General features: G+C 46.1%; 1 protein-coding gene across 3 annotated transcripts in view; it reads right to left on the bottom strand.

The window, feature by feature from the left end:
- Positions 1-10,171, bottom strand: part of SRFBP1 (serum response factor binding protein 1) — a 446,408-nt gene extending 436,237 nt beyond the window's left edge. Inside the window, exon 1 of one of the 3 annotated variants that reach the window (XM_085632663.1) lies at positions 9,962-10,171. In XM_085632663.1, coding sequence (XP_085488789.1) covers positions 9,962-9,991 — 30 coding nt within the window. In that variant the 5' untranslated portion in view covers positions 9,992-10,171. The remainder of the gene's footprint in view (positions 1-9,961) is intronic. The other 2 variants (XM_085632662.1, XM_085632664.1) reach the window with 2 other exon arrangements.
- Between the last annotated feature and the right edge of the window lie 11,737 nt (positions 10,172-21,908).

Below are 21,908 nucleotides of genomic sequence, written 5' to 3'. Positions count from 1 at the left end.
AATGTATTTAGGACCCCTTTCTTGGATCCAGCACTCGGCCCTGCAGAGGACACCCCGCTAATAACAATAATGAGTTTTGTGTTCAAAACCAGCTTTATTCGCACTCGAAAAGACGAAGCCCTGACCTCTACAACCAATGACACCATGTGCGTATAACTCACTGTGACAGCTGGATAAAGAACAGCCCAGGCTCAAAGTGTCGCTGCTCAGTGTGCACGGTCACTGGGTCACCCCGCGCGGACCGTGACAGGCAGACCATAGGACACAATGCTACAGTCTCTCGTGCGGACCGTGACCGGCAGACCACAGTGCCACCTACTGTGACCGGCAGACCACAGCGCCACTTAGCGTGAGCGGCAGAATACAGCACGCAATGCTATACAGCCTTGTGCGGGCCGTGACCGGCAGATCACAGCATAGTGCCACGTGGCGCCTCGTGCTGCTAGTCATCCTGTGGTGGCCGTGACCGGCAGACTACAGCTCACAATGCTATACCACCTCGTGCAGGTCGTGACCGACAGGCCACAGAACACAGTGCCACATAGTGCCTCGTGCGGGCCATGACCGGCAGATCACAGCACAGTGCCACATAGCGCCTCGTGCTGCTAGTCATCCCGTGGTGGCCGTGACCAGCAGACTACAGCTCACAATGCTATACCGCCTCGTGCGGACCGTGACAGACTACAGCTCACAATGCCCCATACTGCCTCGTGCTCCTGGGGCGCGTCGCCCCGTGTGGGCCTTGACAGGCAGACCACGGTGCCCTTTAGCTCCTTGTGCTACCCAGGGGTGCGTCATCCTGGGAGGACCGTGCACGAAACGCCACGCCATAGTGCAGAGTGCCCTTCACTGCGAAGGTCATGCCCGAAGGGAGCCCGAACACAGCAGTACACACTGAACATGCAGGCACTGCGCCACGTCACATGCTCCCCCCTCCTATGTGAGGTGCATGCAGGCACTGAGTCGCGTGCTCACCTACCTGTGTGAGGTGAGGTGCATGCAGGCAGTGCGTCACATGCTCCCTACCTGTGTGAGGTGAGGTGAGGCGTCCGTCGAAGGAGCGGCCCTCAGTCAGGAGGCTGGAAGCAGACCGCGCATCATCCCTGCCTCAGAGATGCCCAGAGACTGGGGGAGCCCCGACAGAGCCGTCCGTACACACTGAACATGCAGCCGGGGCGCCATGTCACATGCTCCCTACCTGTGCGGGGTGAGGTGCATGTAGGTGGTGCGTCACGTCACATGCTACCTTACCGGTGTTGAGGTGAGGTGAGGTGAGGTGCACGCAGGCACTGCGTCGTGTGCTCCTTACTTGTGTGGGGCGTCCGTCGAGGAGGAGCGGCCCTCGGTCAGGAGGCTCTGAGGCCACGCATCCTCCCCGCCTCAGAGATGCTAGGCTCTGCAGCAGGACAACACATTCCAGGCTGCGCCGAGGCACGCCGGGCGGTCACCTGACTGCGCGAGCCAGCCGCCCTCCTCGCCGAGAGGGTCTGGCTGGGACCAGCCGCTGCTTACCGGGCTCGGGGCAGAGGGGCGGGATGGGGGCTAGCTACCACATGCGAAGAGTCGAGCAGGGGGGCCCAACGGCCTGGCTGGACGCCAAGTGCCGAGCCAAGAGCCGAGTGTGAAAAGCCAAAGACGGCATGTGAACACTCAAATTTTCACTCCAGCTCGCTATCGGCCTCATTATCTTTCTCGCTTCTGCTCGCTCATTGCTCTCTTTTCTCTCTGAGTCATTCTGTCTCCACTCTCTCTCATTCTTTCTCCATCTTTCTCTTCTGCCCCCTCTCATTTTCTTTCCCTCTCTGTGCTCCTCCACCTTTCTCCCCATCTCTCTGTTTCTCCACTCTGCCCTGAGCTCCCCGGTTTAGTGAGTGCGAACGCCTCCGGTCAGCATAACTTTAATAATGCGAGACCTATTGCATTGCAAATGCTTGTTGACTTTTGTAATTAAACCCTTTAACTTTTTCTTGATCTAGAACTCAATTATGGATTGGGCTCGTTCAATTTAATTCTTTTACTGAATTGCATTTTGAGTGATTTTGGCTTTTTGGGAGGTGCCTTACTGTAGGGACACATTTCCTCAAGAAACTGAGGTTCAACAATGTTTTCAATACAGTAAATAGTGGGAGGTGCAGTTCAGGTAAATTTTGGGGTGTCTCAATTTTAGGGTAGCCATGATTTCCTCCCACACATACGTGACTAGCACAGAGGGAAAGACAGCAGAGCTAAGTGATGCGAGCGAGAACAGGGGTGCTTGAGACAGTCAAGACACTCCCCTCTCCACAGATCTTTGAAATGTTTATTTAATATCTTCAGAGTTTCATATTTTCTAAATTGAAACATTTGCAACTCTAATTGTTCACAACATTATTATTACTTATTTATTTGATAATAAAGAAAAAAGCAGAGCTAAAAATCATTGGTAAATGTACATGTTTTTGTTGTTGTGCGGAATAAGAGTTGGAAAATTTCACTTGGGACAAGCAGGAGGCTTCATTATTTATTCATTTGAGAATTGTCACATTGCTAAAATAAATGCATGGGCTTGGGATCTGTATAATATATTTCGGGGTAATGTTCTCCATTTAAATGCCCTTGGCCACTGTCATTCCTGGACTCTAAAGTTCAGCAAGAGTTTTTAGCCCCAACACATTCAGTTGTCCTTTTCTATGCTCATATTGGGATCAATTGTTTGGCAAAGGACAGGGTTCATTCTGTGATCCTCAGAAACGTTTAATTCCAGTGCATAGTGTTATGACCTGAAACATCTCTGAATCCAATGTCATGCATTTCAGAACATCACATGCATGCAAAAACTTTTAATGCCAATGGCTTTTCAGACAGGGGTAGGCAATGGGAAGTTGTTACACCTTGTGTGAAATACGCAATACCCTTTGAAAGCTTCAAAACCAGAAACCAGCCAGGGTTGGTGGGGGAGGAGGGGCACCAACAGAGAGCTTCCCGAGTGCAGAATGTGTTCTTTTATGTATTGCAAAGTGCTTGTCGATTATACATATGATAACAGAGCTGAATCTGATCAGATTGGTGAACACACCACACTTCTCTATCTTCACTTTAAGTACCCGTTTTGTGCGCTTATTCAGAACTGCATACAATATCTCCTCTTGTAGGACCAGTTTAGGGTTCGCTTTCAAGTGTTTTTCATAAACTGTCCCCTACCCTTAGACACAGACTTTGTGTAAGGCAATTGTGTCCCTCCAAGGAGCACTGGGGCTTGCTCCAAGCAGGAGAACCCACAACATGAGCACAGTTAAGTGCTGAATATCTACATCTCAAACTTTCTGAACTAGCAATTAGGGATAGGCAAAAGAGCATGCCTGGCCCAAAAACGTTCTCATCTGAACAGAATCTACAACTCCACCCGTACACCTACCATCAACCAAATGGCAGAGCTCTGTGAAAATTAATCAGCAGCCCCTTTCTTAAAGTTTTCCTGAAATTTCTATAGTCCTGTCTTCACCCCATCACTTTAGTGACTGGATCTCTACTTTCTACCAGAGGTATGAAGTCAATACGTTTCCATTGGCTGGAGTGGTTCTACTCACCCCAATGTTGCTCCATGGTAAACCTGGGGCATTAAAATAGATCCACTTTGCTTTTATAAATAGTATGGTGAAACAAACTAAAAGTGCCTAATAAGACATTTGCGGAATTATTTTTACGATGTTTAAATTATTTATTAAAATTTCCTGACATCACAATGTATGCATCCTCAATATATGCATCCAGTCAATTACACTGCCACCACCTGAGCTGGACAACTGTCCTTGCTGTAGTCATGGTGTGTTGTGACCGAGCAGCTGCCAGACTATTTGTCTGAATTTAGTGCCTATCAAAGATACATAGTAAAGCACTGTATCTATCATATGCAAATAGTGTTTCTTTCTACAGAGTTGCATCCTCAGATTCCATTCTATAACAACATTCTCATCTATATGCGTAAAAACCATGCATGAAAAACTGACATTGAATTAAAACTTCTGATTGTCGCTTCTTCTTTCAAATGCCATTCTCCTATTTCCTATCCCTGCACACGTCCCCTAGCTGAGCAGTTTACTCCGTCATGTGTTTGCTTTAATCTCTACTATTGCATTTCTAATTGGCCACACCTCATTTCAAAGATCACATCAAACTCTGTGGTAGTGATAGAGCTAGATGTCATCAAGATTAGGCTTTGCTTTATTTTGGTGCTTCAGACATACTGCATTTAAAATGACGCCGATTTTGGCGCAAGCAAAATGAAAACATGACATAAGGCCTGGTCAAATGTATTCTTTTTACGTGGCAGATTTTGGTGCATGAAAAGTGAAAACATAAATCGGATGCTTTTAAAGGGTAACACTTTTGGTACCTACAAGTGAAAATATGATATAAGGCCTGGTCAGAATGCTTTCAGTTTAAAAGTGCTTTCATGTAAAAAAATAAATAATAATAATAATAATAAAATGCTAAACAGCCACGTTTAACCTCTTCTGTGCCCATGACGAGATAGTCTCGTCATGGAGCACGGTCGCGCTGTGCCCATGACGAGACTATCTCGTCATGAACCCCACCCACTAATGCAACGCCCGGCACAGGAGGGGGAAAGGGCGTGGCACTGAAGGGGTTAAATGTGATTAATCAATATGTAATCACACTATAGAATGCACATTAATTTAGAAAATATATTAGTACTTTCAAAATAGCATATAATTGTACTGAATTAACATGTATTTTTGCAAGAGTAGAAATGTGCTGAAATGTGTTTTTGCACTGTAGAAAACCACGCGATTTCAGTTTGCTTTAGTGGAGTTTTTGCCCTTGAAGATTAGAATGGAATGTGCACCTCTTCACTACCAACTTTCAATGAAAGGGCTTTGTTAATAAATCACACCCTCTGTTTCCGTCTCTTCGACCTTCACTATGTTGCATTTTTTATTTTTTTTTGTAGCCTGTTTAAACAGTGGAGTGAAGAGAAACTGCAGAGCACACATTTTTCTTATAAAATGTATTTTCCTGTTTCCTCATGAATTAATAAATGAAGGAATGAAGAGGTTTTGGTTTAGCGCATGGCTACCCGGAGGCATCCCAGTGCTGCGGAGTTAGCTAGAGAAGCGTATGGGGGTTACGGGAATAGCCATGTCTTCAGAAGTTTGCGGAATGTCAGGTGATTGGCTTCCTGATGGATGGAGAGCGGAAGAGAGTTCCAGAGCCTGGAGGTGTTGTAAGAGAAGAGGCGACCCCCTGTCCGGGACCTCTTGATTTTGGGGGTTTCAGTCAGAGCAGAGGCTTCAGGTGGCTTTATAAGGTTTGATCAGATTATTCCGATGGGAGTACCTTTGTCCCGAAGGATTTTATGCGCGATGCAGATGGTTTTGAAATATATTCTCTCCTGTATCAGGAGCCAGTGGAGCGATCTTAGGGAAGGCTTGGCTGAGCATCGGTTCTTCGTGCCCGTGAGGAGCCTTGCTGCTGAATTTTGAACCACTTGCAATTTGGAAATGACTGACTTGGGAGCGGCCAGATAAAAGGCATTTCCATAGTCTAGTCTGGAGAGGATAAGCGCCTGAATCAGGACTTTTCTCGCGTGGCAGGGCAAGAGGGGGGGGGGGGGGGGGGGGGGGGGGGAGTATTTTTTGTGCGGTTCGGAGCAGACCATGACAGGTGGCGGCGGTTTTCCTGGCTTGGGTTCTAAAAGTGAGGTCGTGTTCAAGCCAGATGCCTAGGCTTTTTATCTCTTTTTTGGGCATTGGTGCGGGCCCCATGCAAGTCGGCCACAGAGTGTTAGGGTTGAATGTTGCATTTTGTCGCTGTTGAGTTTGAGGCGAGATGCGCTCATCCAGTCAGCGACTTCTTTGAGACAGGAGCACAGGTCCGTAGGGGACTGTTCCGCCTGGTTCAGTGACACGATTAGCTGGGTGTCATCTGCATAGGTTATTAGTTTAATTCCAAAAGGGGCTACTATCTCTGCCAGTTGGGACATGTACACGTTAAAAAGAATGGGGCTCAGAGATGAGCCCTGGGGGACCCCCCATTGCAACGGCGCTGGTTGGGACCGGGTGGTACCTTCACATACCTGGAAGAATCTATCTTCCAGGAATGATTTCAACCAGGCTAAGGCCATGCCTGTCACTCAATTTTTTTGACACGGTGTACCAAGGTACCATGGTTCACCGTGTCAAAGGCTGCGCTTAGATCCAGGAGAATGATGGCCAGAGTCAAGAATCTTTCTAGCCTCCTCTACCACCGCTATCAGTGCAGTCTCTGCGCCCTGGCCAGGGCGGAAGCCAGTCTGAGAAGAGTGGAACAGTTCAGAGGTTTCAAGGTACGTGGAGAGTTGGCGGTTTACATATTTTTCTACGATTTTGCTAATTCCAGGAAGTAAGGAGATGGAGCGATAATTGCCCATCTCCATGGGGTCTAGGTGTGGTTTTTTTAGTAGCGCCTTTACCATGGCTTTTTTCCCAACCTTGGGGTACTATACCCGCTGTTAAGGAGGCATTGATTACTTTGGTGATGGGGGAGATAATGGTGGGTGTTGCCGCCTTCAGAATGTTAAAAGGGGCGGGGTCCAGGGGAGAACCGCTCTTGATCGAGTTTAGAATGGGAGGAAGAAATTCCTCAGTGAGTGGAGCATATAATTCTAGGCGATGGCTGATACTCTGAGGTTCTATTTTATGGGGTTCGGGATGGTTTTCACTGTTATTGAATGGGAGCTGGTTGAGGATATTTAAAATGTTGGTGGAAAAAAAGCCAGCTAATTCTTCACATCGATGGACAGACGGGTCAGGGGCTGCGGGTGGGTCAGGGACTTTCATGAGTTTTTTTACGATCTGGAATATTTCTCTGGAGGAATTAGAGGAAGATGGAATTTTTTCCTCGTAATAAGCAGTCAGGGCTGCTTTTAGTGCAGCTTTGTAGGAGGCAATAGAGGATCTATATTTTAATTTTTTTTCGCTTCTGAAATCTTTCCTCCATGCTCTTTCTAATTTTTTACATTGCTGTTTTATTTTACGAAGTTTCGGAGTAAACCAGGGGGATTTATTAGGGCCACTTTTTTTTAGTAGGGTTTTCCAGGGCAGTACTACGTCCAGCGCGTTTTCAATCCATGAGGAGAGCTTTCTGTAGGCTATTGAGGGGTCAGGGTCGTGGGTCGGTATGGTTGATTCCAGGACCCGAGTCTAGTCCTCTACAATCAGTTTGGGCCAAGGGCGGGCTTGAATGCGTAATGCTAACATTTGGGAGTCTGTGGTAATTGGGTGCCACAAAAAAGGAACTAGGAAGTGGTCTGACCAGGGAAAGGGGGACAGGCTCCTTCCCTTTTAATTCAGTTATATTAGAAAAAATCGGGTCAAGGAGATGACCTTTCATATGTGTGGCTTGAAAAATCTTTAAGTGCAGCTGGTAGGCTGCGAGATCGTGAGCTAAGTCGTCAGCCACTTTATCTAAAGGGTCATCGAAGTGTAAATTGAAATCTCCAAGAATGTTACAATTGGGTGAAACACTGGCAAGTGTTAGGTCACTTTCCACTAGCGAGCTATAAAATTGTCCCTGAGCTCCTGGGGGGCGATATAGGAGAATGCCGGCAAAAGTAAGTGAGGGGGTAAGTTCAATAGAAAAGTGAGCGTTTTCGCAATCTAGGAGGGGGCTGTCCAAGATGCGGCAGGTTAAGTGGTCTCTGTAGATGATTGCGATCCCACCACCCTTACTACTTATTCTATCTAGGCGCTGAATCAGGTAGCTCGGAGGGAGCGCTTCAACAACGTCAGGGTCTGAGCTTGGAGATAGCCAAGTCTCCGTGAGAAACAGCACATCTAGTTCTGAGTCTTGTAAGAGTATAGAAATTTCTGTGGTGTGTTTAGGCATGGATCTGCAATTCAGCAGGGCCATGTTAAACGGATTTCCTACTGCGGGGTGGTGAGTTGCTGTTGAGGACAGTTTATATGGGCAGTGTATGCACTTGTCCTGCCCTTTCTGAATGGAGATGGAGTGAGTACATAATGATTTAGGGTGTTCCTTTATGTGGAGTAGAGTTTCCCTAGAGTATCGGAGGGGGGCGGAGGGAGTATATGCAGGGATTCTGGGCCCTGGGCCTGATCTGGCGCAGACTGGTTTGCCGTTGGCGCGCCCACGGCGCGTCCGCTGCGTTTCAAGGCGGGCATCGTTTTTTATAGCGCCGGGTTAGCAGCTAGACTGCTAACCGTCCTTGTGTCAGTTCCCTGAACTTCCAGTCTGCGTCCCCTTTCCTCCACCCAACCGGAACAATCCGTGGTGGACCGGGGGAAGGGTAGACCTGGTGCGAGTGTGCAATTACAAGTGCCAAGTAACTGTTTAAAATCAGATGGGCAGGTTAAAACAAGTTTACAGTAGCGCTGATTTTAAAAAGGTACACAATGAGATTTTACAATTTCGAGCAGCACAAAAGTTTTAGCAGCAGCAATTCGGAGTGTGATTAAAAATACAGTGCGTGATTAAAAGGTTAGGAGACCTTTACCAGGCGCTCGGCTTCTAAATCTGAGAGCAAGGCTACAGACCTCTAGCGCGTCCGCTAAATAATACTTTTTGCTACAGAAAATGTAATTGTTTTAAAATGTAAAAGGATGTGAAGTCATGTAAGGAGGAACACGCTGATTAATGACATATCCAGTCAGCCCATGGGGAGACGATGTGTCTTGAAGTTCTGATTGGACCAGCTATGAGGACCAAGCACATGGACTTTTGCTTAAAATATGGCTTACAAGTGGGAGGGGTGGCTTTTTGCTAATTTTATTTTCCTGAGGGCCAGACCCAGCTTCTGTGCCGGACAGAGAGACGGGGAGGAGAGAGAAGGAGGGGCCGCATCTGTGGGGGCTATTTTGCAGCTCCTAAGACAGAGAGGCAGAGAGAGCCGAGAGGATCAGAAAAGGTTTAGATTTTAGGAGCTAATCTTTACATTTCATGCTTTGACAAACTGCTTTTGAAAAAATGTATTCATCCTATGCATTTATTTCTCTTTATGGGAGATTTTTACCATTATTAATTATTGACTAGCCTTGCAAGACTCACTCTTTTTCTAAAAAAAACTCTTTAAGGAGTTCTGACTGACAATTTTCTTTCTACATGGAAAGCCTTGTATGCAGACTGTAATATGTTCTGTATTAATGCTATTTTCCTATTTTTTCAATTCTGTAACCTGATTGATATTTGACTAATGAATAAAGGGTCAGAAAAACTTAACTTTTAACTAGAAAATGAAACCCTTTAAAAATACTCACAACTCTCTTTATTGGCTTAAATATTAAATGCATTTTTGATTTTTCATGTTTATGTAAAGTCTCCTGAAGGTAATATACAGTGGCAAGGGTCCAGTACCTTTACAGCGGTAAATTGGAGGCAATGAGGTTTTGCATTCAGAAATTACGGTGAAATTACCGCTGCATCAGTAGGTAATACAACTTCATCCACTCTAATTCATTAATAAAACAAACCATGTACGTAAACTCACCCCTCCCCCCCCCATTATCCCACCTACCTCCTATTAATTGAATCTACAAAAATAAACTGGAGTGAATAGTTGGAATGGATTCCTTGAGAGTACAAGAATAATCTAAATAACTAACAATAACGAATGAACTAAGTAACCTTAAGTTTCCAAAGCAGCAAGCTGTCTGGCATACAGCACTTACACACCTCGTCAACTGTAGTAAACGTAATAAAAACGCAATGCTTTCAGATGTATTGGAAGGGAATACACAGAGGTACCCATATACTGACCAGGGGGCACGTGCTGTGTCAACTCTAGTCTTAAATGTTTTTAGGCCAATCATGTCATGCCTCTTGTATAGGATTTATACATACGATTTACCTAGCCATGCCTCTTTTAAAGGCCGTCCACTCTTTTATTCCACTTACAACACTGCCGGCAGGAACGCGTTTCACATGCATTCTATCTCAAGGAAGGATGCCTTGGAACTTGACCTACCTCATTATTAAGATTCAGCACGGGAGCCATGCCTGCCTCGCCGTCAGTTGCCACTCTAGTTTACTGCAAAGCAGAGCCAGCTTCCACGCTGGTTTTTTCGGGCACTTCCTCTGTACTAGACAAGCTGTTCCAGTAGCACACAACCCACGTGGGATAGGCGTAGCCGTAAACAAACGTAACTTCCGAAGCAAAGGCAACGCAATTTCCGGTGACGAGAACCCGCTTAGAGTGTGTTTTGATTGCGAGCGTGCGCGCCCTCGGCCTGATTTCGCGCGTGTCCGCTAAGACGTAGCAGTGTTCGTGTGCCTCGCGTCACGAGTCTGTAAAGTGTCTGTGAAGCTTTGAACGGTCTTAGGTAGCGGTTTCCCATTTGCATTATTGGCAACATATGTATTTTTTTACATGCTCCGCCTTACCCAAAGCAAAATTGAAGCGTAACAATAAAGCTGATACATAAATATTTTCACAATGGACCACAATCAACCCGCAGCCTCGCTAGTTTAAGAGAAGAAATGCAGCAAGTCTAAAACCACATGTGCTTTACACGTCGTTCTTTAGGACTTGATGCATATCTTTTCTTAAAGGAGCACGGCTGCGGCCTGATTGTGGGCCATTGTGAAAATATTTTTGTTAATTGCAGCGCATGACGGTGCTGCAATTAAAAGGAATACTTTCCTAAATGCCCACAATCAGATCGCAGCCATGCTCTATTACGAAAATAAATGCAGCAAGCACAAACAAGCATTTGCAATGCAATAGGTCTCGCATTTATAAGAGTTTGAGCTATTGGCATTGTAAAATTACAATGCCTTTTATTTATGTTTTGGTTTTAAAACAAATAAAAGGCATTGTCATTTACAATGTCAGTAGCATAAACTTGCATAAAAGCAGTGTGTGGAGTGCAGCAGTGTGCGGTGTGCGGCGTGCAGCAGTGTGCGGCGTGCAGCAGTGAGGCATGCAGCAGTGTGAGGTGTGCAGCAGTGTGCGGTGTGCAGCAGTGTGTGGCGTGCAGCAGTGTGTGGCATGCAGCAGTGTGTGGCGTGCAGCGGCATGCAGCAGTGTGTGGCGTGCAGCAGTGTGTGGCGTGCAGCAGTGTGTGGCGTGCAGCATTGTGCGGCGTGCAGCAGTGTGCGGCATGCAGCTGTGTGCGGCGTGCAGCAGTGTGAGGCGTGCAGCAGTGTGAGGCGTGCAACAGTGTGTGGCGTGCAGCAGTGTGTGGCGTGCAGCAGTGTGAGGCGTGCAGCAGTGTTTCGTGTAGCAGTGTGAGGCGTGCAGCAGTGTGCGGCGTGCAGCAGTGTGCGGCGTGCAGCAGTGTGTGGCGTGCAGCAGTGTTTCGTGTAGCAGTGTGAGGCATGCAGCACTGTGTGGCGTGCAGCGGCGTGCAGCAGTGTGCAGCGTGCAGCAGTGTGCTGCGTGCAGCAGTGTCGTGCAGCATGCAGCAGTGAGTAAAGCAGCAGTGTGCAGCAGTGTGTGGCGTGCAGCAGTGTGCGGCGTGCAGCAGTGTGTGCCATGCAGCAGTGTGTGGCGTGCAGCAGTGTTTCGTGTAGCATTGTGCGGCGTGCAGCAGTGTGTGGCGTGCAGCAGTGTGTGGCGTGCAGCAGTGTGTGGCGTGCAGCAGTGTTTTGTGCAGCAGTGTGCTGCGTGCAGCAGTGTGTGGCATGCAGCAGTGTGTGGCATGCAGCAGTGTGTGGCGTGCAGCAGTGTGTGGTGTGCAGCAGTGTGTGGCGTGTAGCAGTGTGCGGCATGCAGCAGTGTGCGGCGTGCAGCAGTGTGCGGCGTGCAGCAGTGTAAGGCATGCAGCAGTGTAAGGCGTGCAGCAGTGTGAGGCGTGCAGCAGTGTAAGGCGTGCAGCAGTGTGAGGCGTGCAGCAGTGTGTGGCGTGCAGCAGTGTGTGGCGTGCAGCAGTGTGAGGCGTGCATCAGTGTGAGGCGTGCAGCAGTGTTTCGTGTAGCAGTGTGAGGCATGCAGCAGTGTGCGGCGTGCAGCAATGTGCGGCGTGCAGCAGTGTGCGGCGTGCAGCAGTGTGTAATGCAGCAGTGTGTAATGCAGCAGTGTGCGCAGCAGTGTGTGGCGTGCGGTAGTGTGCGGCGTGCAGCAGTCTGCGGCATGCAGCAGTGCAGCAGTGTGCTGCGTGCAGCAGTGTGTGGCATGCAGCAGTGTGTGGCGTGCAGCAGTGTGTGGCGTGCAGCAGTGTGCGGCGTGCAGCAGTGCGCTGCGTGCAGCAGTGTGTGGCATGCAGCAGCATGCAGCAGTGTGTGGCGTGCAGCAGTGTGCGGCGTGCAGCAGTGTGAGGCGTGCAGCAGTGTGAGGCGTGCAGCAGTGTGAGGCGTGCAGCAGTGTGAGGCGTGCAGCAGTGTTTCGTGTAGCAGTGTGAGGCATGCAGCAGTGTGCAGCGTGCAGCAGTGTGCGGCGTGCAGCAGTGTGTAAGGCAGCAGTGTGTAATGCAGCAGTGTGCGCAGCAGTGTGTGGCATGCGGTAGTGTGCGGCGTGCAGCAGTGTGCGGCGTGCAGCAGTGCAGCAGTGTGCTGCGTGCAGCAGTGTGTGGCGTGCAGCAGTGTGTGGTGTGCAGCAGTGTGTGGCGTGCAGCGGCGTGAGGCGTGCATCAGTGTGAGGCGTGCAGCAGTGTTTCGTGTAGCAGTGTGAGGCATGCAGCAGTGTGCGGCGTGCAGCAATGTGCGGCGTGCAGCAGTGTGCGGCGTGCTGCAGTGTGTAATGCAGCAGTGTGCGCAGCAGTGTGTGGCGTGCGGTAGTGTGCGGCGTGCAGCAGTCTGCGGCGTGCAGCAGTGTGCTGCGTGCAGCAGTGTGTGGCGTGCAGCAGTGTGTGGCGTGCAGCAGTGTGTGGCATGAAGCAGCATGCAGCAGTGTGTGGCGTGCAGCAGTGTGCGGCGTGCAGCAGTGTGCGGCATGCAGCAGTGTGCTGCGTGCAGCAGTGTGTGGCATGCAGCAGCATGCAGCAGTGTGTGGCGTGCAGCAGTGTGTGGCGTGCAGCAGTGCGTGGCGTGTAGCAGTGTGCGGCGTGCAGCAGTGAGCGGCGTGCAGCAGTGTGAGGCGTGCAGCAGTGTGAGGCGTGCAGCAGTGTGAGGCGTGCAGCATTGTGTGGCATGCAGCAGTGTGAGGCGTGCAGCAGTGTGAGGCGTGCAGCAGTGTTTTGTGTAGCAGTGTGAGGCATGCAGCAGTGTGCAGCAGTGTGTGGCGTGCAGCAGTGTGTAATGCAGCAGTGTGTAATGCGGCAATGCTGTATGTATTTCGCCTATAATTTACGTAGTAAACTGAATGAAACAAGTCTCAGCATTCAGTGGGATTCGAAACGCGTAGACCTTTCTCCACTTCTGGCCAATCTTTGCTTAAAGAAAAGAGTATATTAATTCAAGATTATGCCAATTGCTATATACTGATGGCCTGTATATATATTGTATATATTATTATTAGAATGTGTTTTTGGTCCAGTAAGGTTGAATGTGTTGTATGTTTGAGATGTATGTAAGGTAGAACAGATTTCCCCTTTTTGTGCACAGGTGTCAAATTGTATCAAATGTATTTGAAATGTCATTAGTGTTGTTTTCTGATTTATCCCCTTGTTGTAATTAGCTTGCTTTACTAACAAAAAAACAAAAAAATGCAGTGTTTATAAAATAGTAAACATTTTTTCGGATTAATTCCAATGACAAAGTGGTTGCTAGTGTCCTTGTTTCATTCAGTTTACTACGTAAATTATAGGCGAAATACATACAGCATTGGCGCTTGTTTTGTTCTTCAGATTAGTTTTGGTTTGGCCGTGCTGTTAATCGAGCCAGAACCCCCCTTGATTTTTGAGGTACTTGGCGGGTGCATACTCGCGAGGTTTTTTTGTTAAGGATTTACTTTTCCTTTGTTTGTTTAGTTACACTGCTGGATGAGTGGCCACTTGCTGTGGACTCATCTTTTAATTTTAGGGTGAAAAATTGTGTGTAGATTGTTGTCCATTAGAAAGGTTATTGGAAATTGTTGTGTGTAGTTCATACAAATCATTACAGACCATGACACCTTTGCATATAGTGAAGAGCATATCTTGAAAATACTCAGTGACCCACCCTTGTTTGCGTCAGCTGCACTCAGCTCTACAGCTAAAATCAATAACGAATCCGACAAACTTATTCGACTAAAGAAAAAACAAATAAGGACGGATTTGCACGGACATTTTCTAATAGAACATTTAAGAGCGGGCACCATCCCTGGAGGCCTGCAGATCCGGAACGTACCGGTCATCTTCACAGACGATCCTATCTACAAAAAAGGATACAGTTCAATCGAAACCAAATGCAGTAGGGACCTTATGGTACTCACAGTGGAGACGGCCCAAAGGTTGTCCAAACAACAACTTGAAGAAATTGCCATTTTGGAAAGTGAGATCAAATCAAACCAATTAATTACAGATGCAAAAGCGCTTCTTGAAAAAGTTGATAAAGAAATTGCTGAATTCAAGGATTATTCAATCAATCAAAAAAGCAATAAATTTGAGAACGACAAAAGGAACTTCTCATTAGAGAAAGCTTATCCTTATTTACAGATTGATTTTTATTCAAGACCGGAATCACGCAAATTCTTGTCAGAATATCAAGGCAGATCAAGACAAAAATTTATTTCTTTTTCGGAATCTACATCTTCATCAAACGGAAGCGACATAGATAATTCTAACAGTGGTCCAGATTTCAATAGGAGAGGCAATTACCAACAAAACTTTCAACAGCCATTGCCTTTTTTAGGAAGAGGCCAACGGAAACCTCGAGGGAGGTCCAGGTATACAAACCAGCCATCGGAAATGACCACCAGGCGTCACAACTACAAAAACTAAAAACATCACCAATTTTCAATTTATCGGACAAAGTTCTATCAGAAGCAGAGTTTAGTCTACTAGAAAAAGGACTATCCTTCGTCCCCACCAAGGCTACCAACTTTGTTCAACTCAAAACGGAATTCATTGAGTTTTGCCGTAAAATTCGGTTGAAAACATTTTTTTCAGAAAATCCTCCTAAAGACAACATGGAAATAACAGGACTAAAGAAAAAATCAGGGTTTTGCCCGCCTTCTACTAAAGTCCCCAAAGAGGTCTTAACCTTCGAAAAGGTGATTCTATCAGCCATAACTGAAGCAGAGAAACAAAAAAAGAAATATATAAGATCCAATATTACCAAACCTCAGAGGGAGGCGCTCTTAAACCTGAAAAATGACACATCGATAATAATAAAACAAGCCGATAAGGGCGGATCGATTGTTATTTGGGCAAAAAAGAGCTACACCGCAGAAGTTAACAGACAACTCTCCAACGAACTGTGTTATAGGAAGATATCCAAAGACCCTACAGGAGAACTCCAAGGCAAATTATTCCATATGCTTCAAAGATGGTTTGACCAAGGATTTTTGGGAAAAAAAGAATACGAATATTTAAAGAACACACACCCTCGGATTCCTATCTTCTATGTACTACCCAAAGTACATAAAGATCAACACCACCCGCCGGGGAGACCAATAGTCTCCGGGTGCGAATCATTAACAGAACCGATTTCTAAATTCGTAGACTTTTTCCTAAAACCGTTTATGAGCGAAGTGAAATCTTATCTAAAGGATACTACTGACTTTTTGAACAAGCTTGAGACATTGATTTTTGATGAAGGGACGCATTTCCTAGTGACTCTAGATGTCACATCACTCTACACGGAAATCCCACAGGACGAAGGACTAGCGGTCATCCAAGCATTCCTGGACAGTAGACCAAAACCCGAGCAAATTCCCACCCAATTTATTATGGATTTAGCGACTTTCGCTCTAAAGAACAACTACTTCTGTTTCCAAAATGATTTATTTTACCAAATCAAAGGCGTGGCGATGGGCTGTCCCTTCGCCCCGGAACTGGCAGTTCTCTACATGTCTAAATACGAAGACCAATTTGTTTATAATAACAATCCCTTTGTAGAGTACATCAACAGCTGGTTCCGGTACATCGATGATGTTTTTATGATCTGGACCGGGGAAGAAAAACAGCTACAAGCATTTCTGAATTGGCTCAACAATAGAACACCTGACATACAATTCAGTATGAATTTCTCAAAAACCAAAATGGCATTTCTGGACGTTGAAGTTTATTCAACGAATGGACGCCTAATGACCACACTATACAAAAAAGAAACGGACAGAAACAAAGCGTTGCATTTTTCAAGCAACCACCCACGCAGTCTACGTGAAAATTTGCCCTACGGGCAATTTTTACGCATACGAAGAAATTGCTCATTCAAAAACGAATATTTCCTCCATGCAGAAAAACTAAAAGAAAATTTACTATCAAGAGGATATCCAAAAAAACTGTTGAAAAGTGCCATTAAACGGGCCTGGTGGACACCTCGCGAAACTCTACTCGAGAGACGCAAGAAACCGACGTCTGAGAGAATCGTATGCGTTTCCACATTTTGTCCAACGTCCAATTGTTTCAAAAAGACCATAAAACAAAATTGGCATCTAGTAAAGAACTTGGATACAACACTAAACGAAGTTCCCTTATTTGCCTTCAAAAAGGACAAAAGTATTGCCAACCAGGTAGTACGGGCAGCACTACCAAGAACCAAAGATTCTGACTTACGAAATATGCTGAGTCTCCCACCAATCCAAGGACACCGTAAATGTGGGACATGCGTCTGCTGCGATTCTACTGTGGAAGGGAATCTGTTTTCTCATAATGGTCAACACTGGAAACACGAGACCTTTTCCAACTGCAAATCCAAATTTGTAGTCTATGGCATCCGCTGTCCATGTAACAAACTCTATATTGGCAAGACCAATCAGGAGGTACGCAATCGAATCCAACAACATAAATCAAGGATCCGGAAAAAGGTGCAAAATGCCCCACTGGTGAACCACTGGCATTTGAACAACCATACAGAACAGGAACTAAATTGGACAGTTATCTCTAAAGTGGAACGCGACCAACGAGGTGGCGATTTGGACGCCAAACTATTGAAAAGAGAAGCAATGCTCATAATTAAATTCAATACGTCCATTGATGGATTGAACGAACTCTCGGAAATCTACAATCTATGAACTATTGTTTTTTCTACACAAGAATAAAGGACAGGTTGATTGGTGCCAACTATAATGTGTTTGACATACAGCTACATTTGCTACCATACTCGCATTTCCACTTGATATACTTGACTTTTCTATAAAAAACCTTTATAGGACCATTTTACGTTCCAATTAAACAGATCAAGGAAGCACCTACGTCCATCTCCCATGACGTTGGACACAAAGAAATTGACATTGAAAACCCGATTGGTTTCAGAAAAAACTACAACTCCCATGTCACCAGCAGTTCCGGAACGAGAGGAGGTAAACGCGTAAATACGGCGGACGGCAATGGCCGCCTGCAGCTTGCACCAGTTCTGAGGCCAGCCACCGAAGATAAAGAACACGGGCATCCACGCTCCTCCAGGTAAAATGTTTGTGATACCCCCATGACGACTATGTGCTAAACTCACGATGTATACGCACGCAAGTGCTTAAAGAACCGTTTCATCCGTCTATTCCTGCAGATTAAAACGGACGCGGAGATTGATTTTACCCGTCGGTCAAGTTTTCCGCTACTCCACGGAAATCGCTTTTTCTCTTGCCCCCTGCACCTAGGTAAGCAGACAACTTGCACATAAAGATTGTTACTATCAATACCGTGCTGTACGAACTCATACGTAACGTACTTGGCTTTTTAGATAACGCGAATGCCGCACCGGGGCAGGTGTTGATCCAAGTATAAGCTATAAAGACAAAGAATCTGTCTGGCCCAGACCTTCAGCTCATTTCAACGCTTTAAATAAGGTGTGTTTTCTTCGATTGCTTGGTCCTTTATTTGTTTGGGCTTGTGGGGTTGTAGAGACTAAAAAACTGACTCGCCTTTGGTCCTGATTGCATTTAGGTTTCGGTTTTGAAGAAGTAACACCCTAGAGAATAAGTTGGCTTGCTACATTTTTAGGTAAGAACCCCTTTCAACACATGCAGCTATGACGCACCAAGGTTAGGCCACTTGAATAAAAAACTTTTCTGTTTTCTGATTTACAGCCACATGTTGGTCCTGATGAGAATCCCAGCATTCAGTGGGATTCGAAACGCGTAGACCTTTCTCCACTTCTGGCCAATCTTTGCTTAAAGAAAAGAGTATATTAATTCATGATTATGCCAATTGCTATATACTGATGGCCTGTATATATATTGTATATATTATTATTAGAATGTGTTTTTGGTCCAGTAAGGTTGATTGTGTTGTATGTTTGAGATGTATGTAAGGTAGAACAGATTTCCCCTTTTTGTGCACAGGTGTCAAATTGTATCAAATGTATTTGAAATGTCATTAGTGTTGTTTTCTGATTTATCCCCTTGTTGTAATTAGCTTGCTTTACTAACAAAAAAACAAAAAAATGCAGTGTTTATAAAATAGTAAACATTTTTTCGGATTAATTCCAACGACAAAGTGGTTGCTAGTGTCCTTGTTTCATTCAGTTTACTACGTAAATTATAGGCGAAATACATACAGCATTGGCGCTTGTTTTGTTCTTCAGATTAGTTTTGGTTTGGCCGTGCTGTTAATCGAGCCAGAACCCCCCTTGATTTTTGCAGTGTGTAATGCAGCAGTGTGCGCAGCAGTGTGTGGCATGCGGTAGTGTGCGGCGTGCAGCAGTGTGCAGCGTGCAGCAGTGCAGCAGTGTGTTGCGTGCAGCAGTGTGTGGCGTGCAGCAGTGTGTGGCGTGCAGCAGTGTGTGGCGTGCAGCGGTGTGCAGCAGTGTGTGGCGTGCAGCAGTGTGTGGCATGCAGCAGTGTGCGGCGTGCAGCAGTGTGCGGGGTGCAGCAGTGTGCGGCATGCAGCAGTGTGATGAGTGCAGCAGTGTGAGGCGTGCAGCAGTGTGAGGCGTGCAGCAGTGTGTGGTGTGCAGCAGTGTGTGGCATGCAGCAGTGTGAGGCGTGCAGCAGCCTGAGGCGCGCAGCAGTGTTTCGTGTAGCAGTGTGCGGCATGCACCAGTGTGCGGCGTGCAGCGTGCAGCAGTGTGTAATGCACCAGTGTGTAATGCAGCAGTGTGCGCAGCAGTGTGTGGCGTGCAGTAGTGTGCGGTGTGCAGCAGTGTGCGGCGTGCAGCAGTGTGTGGCGTACAGCAGTGTGTGGCGTGCAGCAGTGTGTGTCGTGGTTTGTAAACAACAAGAAAAGCGGACATCAAAGGAAGGGTGGGAGGGAACGAGCATATGGGGTGTGATTTATAACGAAAGTTAATTGTTGTAAGAGGGGATGCAGGAAGTGAGGCCGAGCGCGCGCTTGCGAAAGCAGTCTGCTGCTTTCAAGTCCGATGCCAGATGCCAGCTTCGCGCTTGAATGCCTCACATGCACTGGCCATAAACCGCATTCTTAAGGTCTTGTGCCCCTTACTAAATCTCTCTGAATGTGTGAGGCGGCGCACGCGCAGGAAGCAGCTGGTGGCAAATGGAATGGGCGTGGTTGTGCGCATAACCTCCACCCGATCCGCCTGGGAAGCCTTTGGGAGCATCTTCTGAAGCCCCTACATAAGTCTTGCTGGGCGATCGCTTATGCGATAGCCAGGCGAGACCTAAAGAACATCGTGTAAAGAACACGTAGTGCTTTTAGACTTGCATGGTGAAATAGAAGAGATAGGTATCAAAAGAAAAGAGAACAAAAAAACGCATTAACAAACTCAGTAAATGTTAACAAGGACGGGAGCGGGCAGAGGAGCGGATTTATCAAGGAGATAGAAAGGCAGTGATCCTTAATAGCAAGATAACACAAATAAATGTATTTAGAAAGAAATTCAGAGGCGGAATTTATTTAGATGTTTCAGAATGTCAAGTGCATGTTGCGAGTGCAAGAATTGGAAGGCAGGGATTTCTGAACTGTTTCGACCGTGCCTGAAAAACACGATCATGCTTGCACATTGTCCATACTTGGAAATTTCCAGAATTAGCGAGGGCTGGCTTCAGTGATCCTTGGATGAGACATACACTATACAGTGTGCTGAGCTTTGTAATTTGATTTTGACATTCAAATGGTAAGACACATAAGGGCTGAGGTAAGTTTGTCAGGTGCCTGTCAGAAGTTGAAAGTGCACGAGCAGTACTTCTCTTTTTTACCTAGGTTTTTCTTAAGACAAATGCACCGAAACACACCTAACCACTGTTAATTTTATCCTCAGATAAAAGATAGGCTGCCTATCTTGTCTGCATTGGAATAAACTTGATTGATCAGATACGGCAACAACTGGGAATTAATTCTTGAGAAATCACAAATTGGAATTTGATTGATTATTTGTGTCTCTGTTGTATTACACGTGTGAGGATAAAGTAATAGTGGTTAGGTGTGCTTCGGTGCTTTTGTCTTACAATTTGGTCTAGACTGCGGCTGCAGGTCTAGCAGATCTTTACCCATGGTGGGTGGGTAATATGGCCCCATGAGACCACCCATGTACAAGGTTACATTATAACTGAATGCTTAAACACAAAAAATTGGACATTTAGATGTGCAGATCTGATAGCATATCCACCTAATGTATATAATTATAGTTTATTTAAAAATAAAACATCATACCTCAAATGCAGATAAGGATAACAGATATTAAGAAAAATCCACGTTTGTTCAAGTGGGGCCTGCTTCAGCTTTCATACTATCTGCCAAATTGTTGCTGAACGGGCACCATCATTAGATCCGGCTCTAATCTGTTGCAATATTGCGCACATGTTGTCGCCATTTCACGACAAGCGCCTGCATATGTATCTCAGCATTTCTTGGACTTTTGGGGCAGAACCCTATATCTATATTTTACCTGGCCTATGCTTCACTTGTATTATTAGCAGCACAACATCTCTGCTACATATCCTAACATTAATGTTTGGGCTGTGCTGTTTATTTCCGCAGAAACTATATTCACTTGTCTGAGCAATTGTTGTCCAGTATCGGTGATCAGGACAGTTGCAAGCTATATATATATTTTTTTTTTTACAAAGTTTTATTTAGCGTGAACTTGACCCAAATCGGGTATCAGAGCGCTTTACATAGCACCAGTTGCATTACACGAGGACGTATTCATTTTTGTTAGGCACGGGGAGATTAAGTGATTTGCCCAGAATCACTGGATGTTCAGCGTCATTGCCTAGACTCAAACACAGTTCCCCAGATTCGAGGTCGATCGCCCTAGCCATTAGGCCAACTCCTGAATTGGCTAAATCGTACATACACAACTATGCCAAATACCACGATCAGGCGTTAGACTGAGTAGTTTTTGAAATACAACACTATGAAGCTCTGGCTGCCAGCCATGACTTATGTTGGACTGTCTGCGCCTCAGCCTGAGGCATGCCCAATGCCCAGAGCTTATCCGCGAGTCAGTTGACTGTGTTGACAGAGACGTTTTAAGGGATGGGCAAAGTGTGCTCTGGCCCAGGGCCCCAGCCTTTCAGGGGGCCCCCTGATAGAGCCTGCTCCGTTCTGCAGAAGGTCTTTACCTGGTTCCCTTTAATAATTCTTCTTAAACAGATTGTTCAAATACTGTTTCCCTTCAATTTATTTTTAATGTGAGTGATGTGTGAGAGTCTACTACAGAAATGTTGCATTTATGTTTCATGCAACAACCATAAAAAGTTTCTTTTACATCAAAACAGGACCTCACATATGAGAAATGGGAGGGTGTCACAGAGATTATTTGCAGTAATATTGTTGAGCTGCTGCTGTGTTACAATATTGAAAACACAAGTCACTATCCCTGAATATTAGATGTAACAACTTTATAATTGTGTTCCTGTGCACTGTCAATGGCCTGGCCAAAGAGTTCATGAAAGAGCTGAAATAGGATAATACATTCAAATCTGTTCCAAACAGGTGCTCCCAAAATACGTTTGGCCCAGGGCCCCCAAAATCCTTAAGAAGTCCCTGTCA

The sequence above is a fragment of the Triturus cristatus genome, chromosome 2_1, assembly GCF_964204655.1.
Source record: "Triturus cristatus chromosome 2_1, aTriCri1.1, whole genome shotgun sequence".
Classification (NCBI taxonomy): Eukaryota; Metazoa; Chordata; class Amphibia; order Caudata; family Salamandridae; genus Triturus; species Triturus cristatus.
Note: the sequence above shows the minus strand (reverse complement) of the source record. Positions and strands in the feature narration are given on the sequence as shown.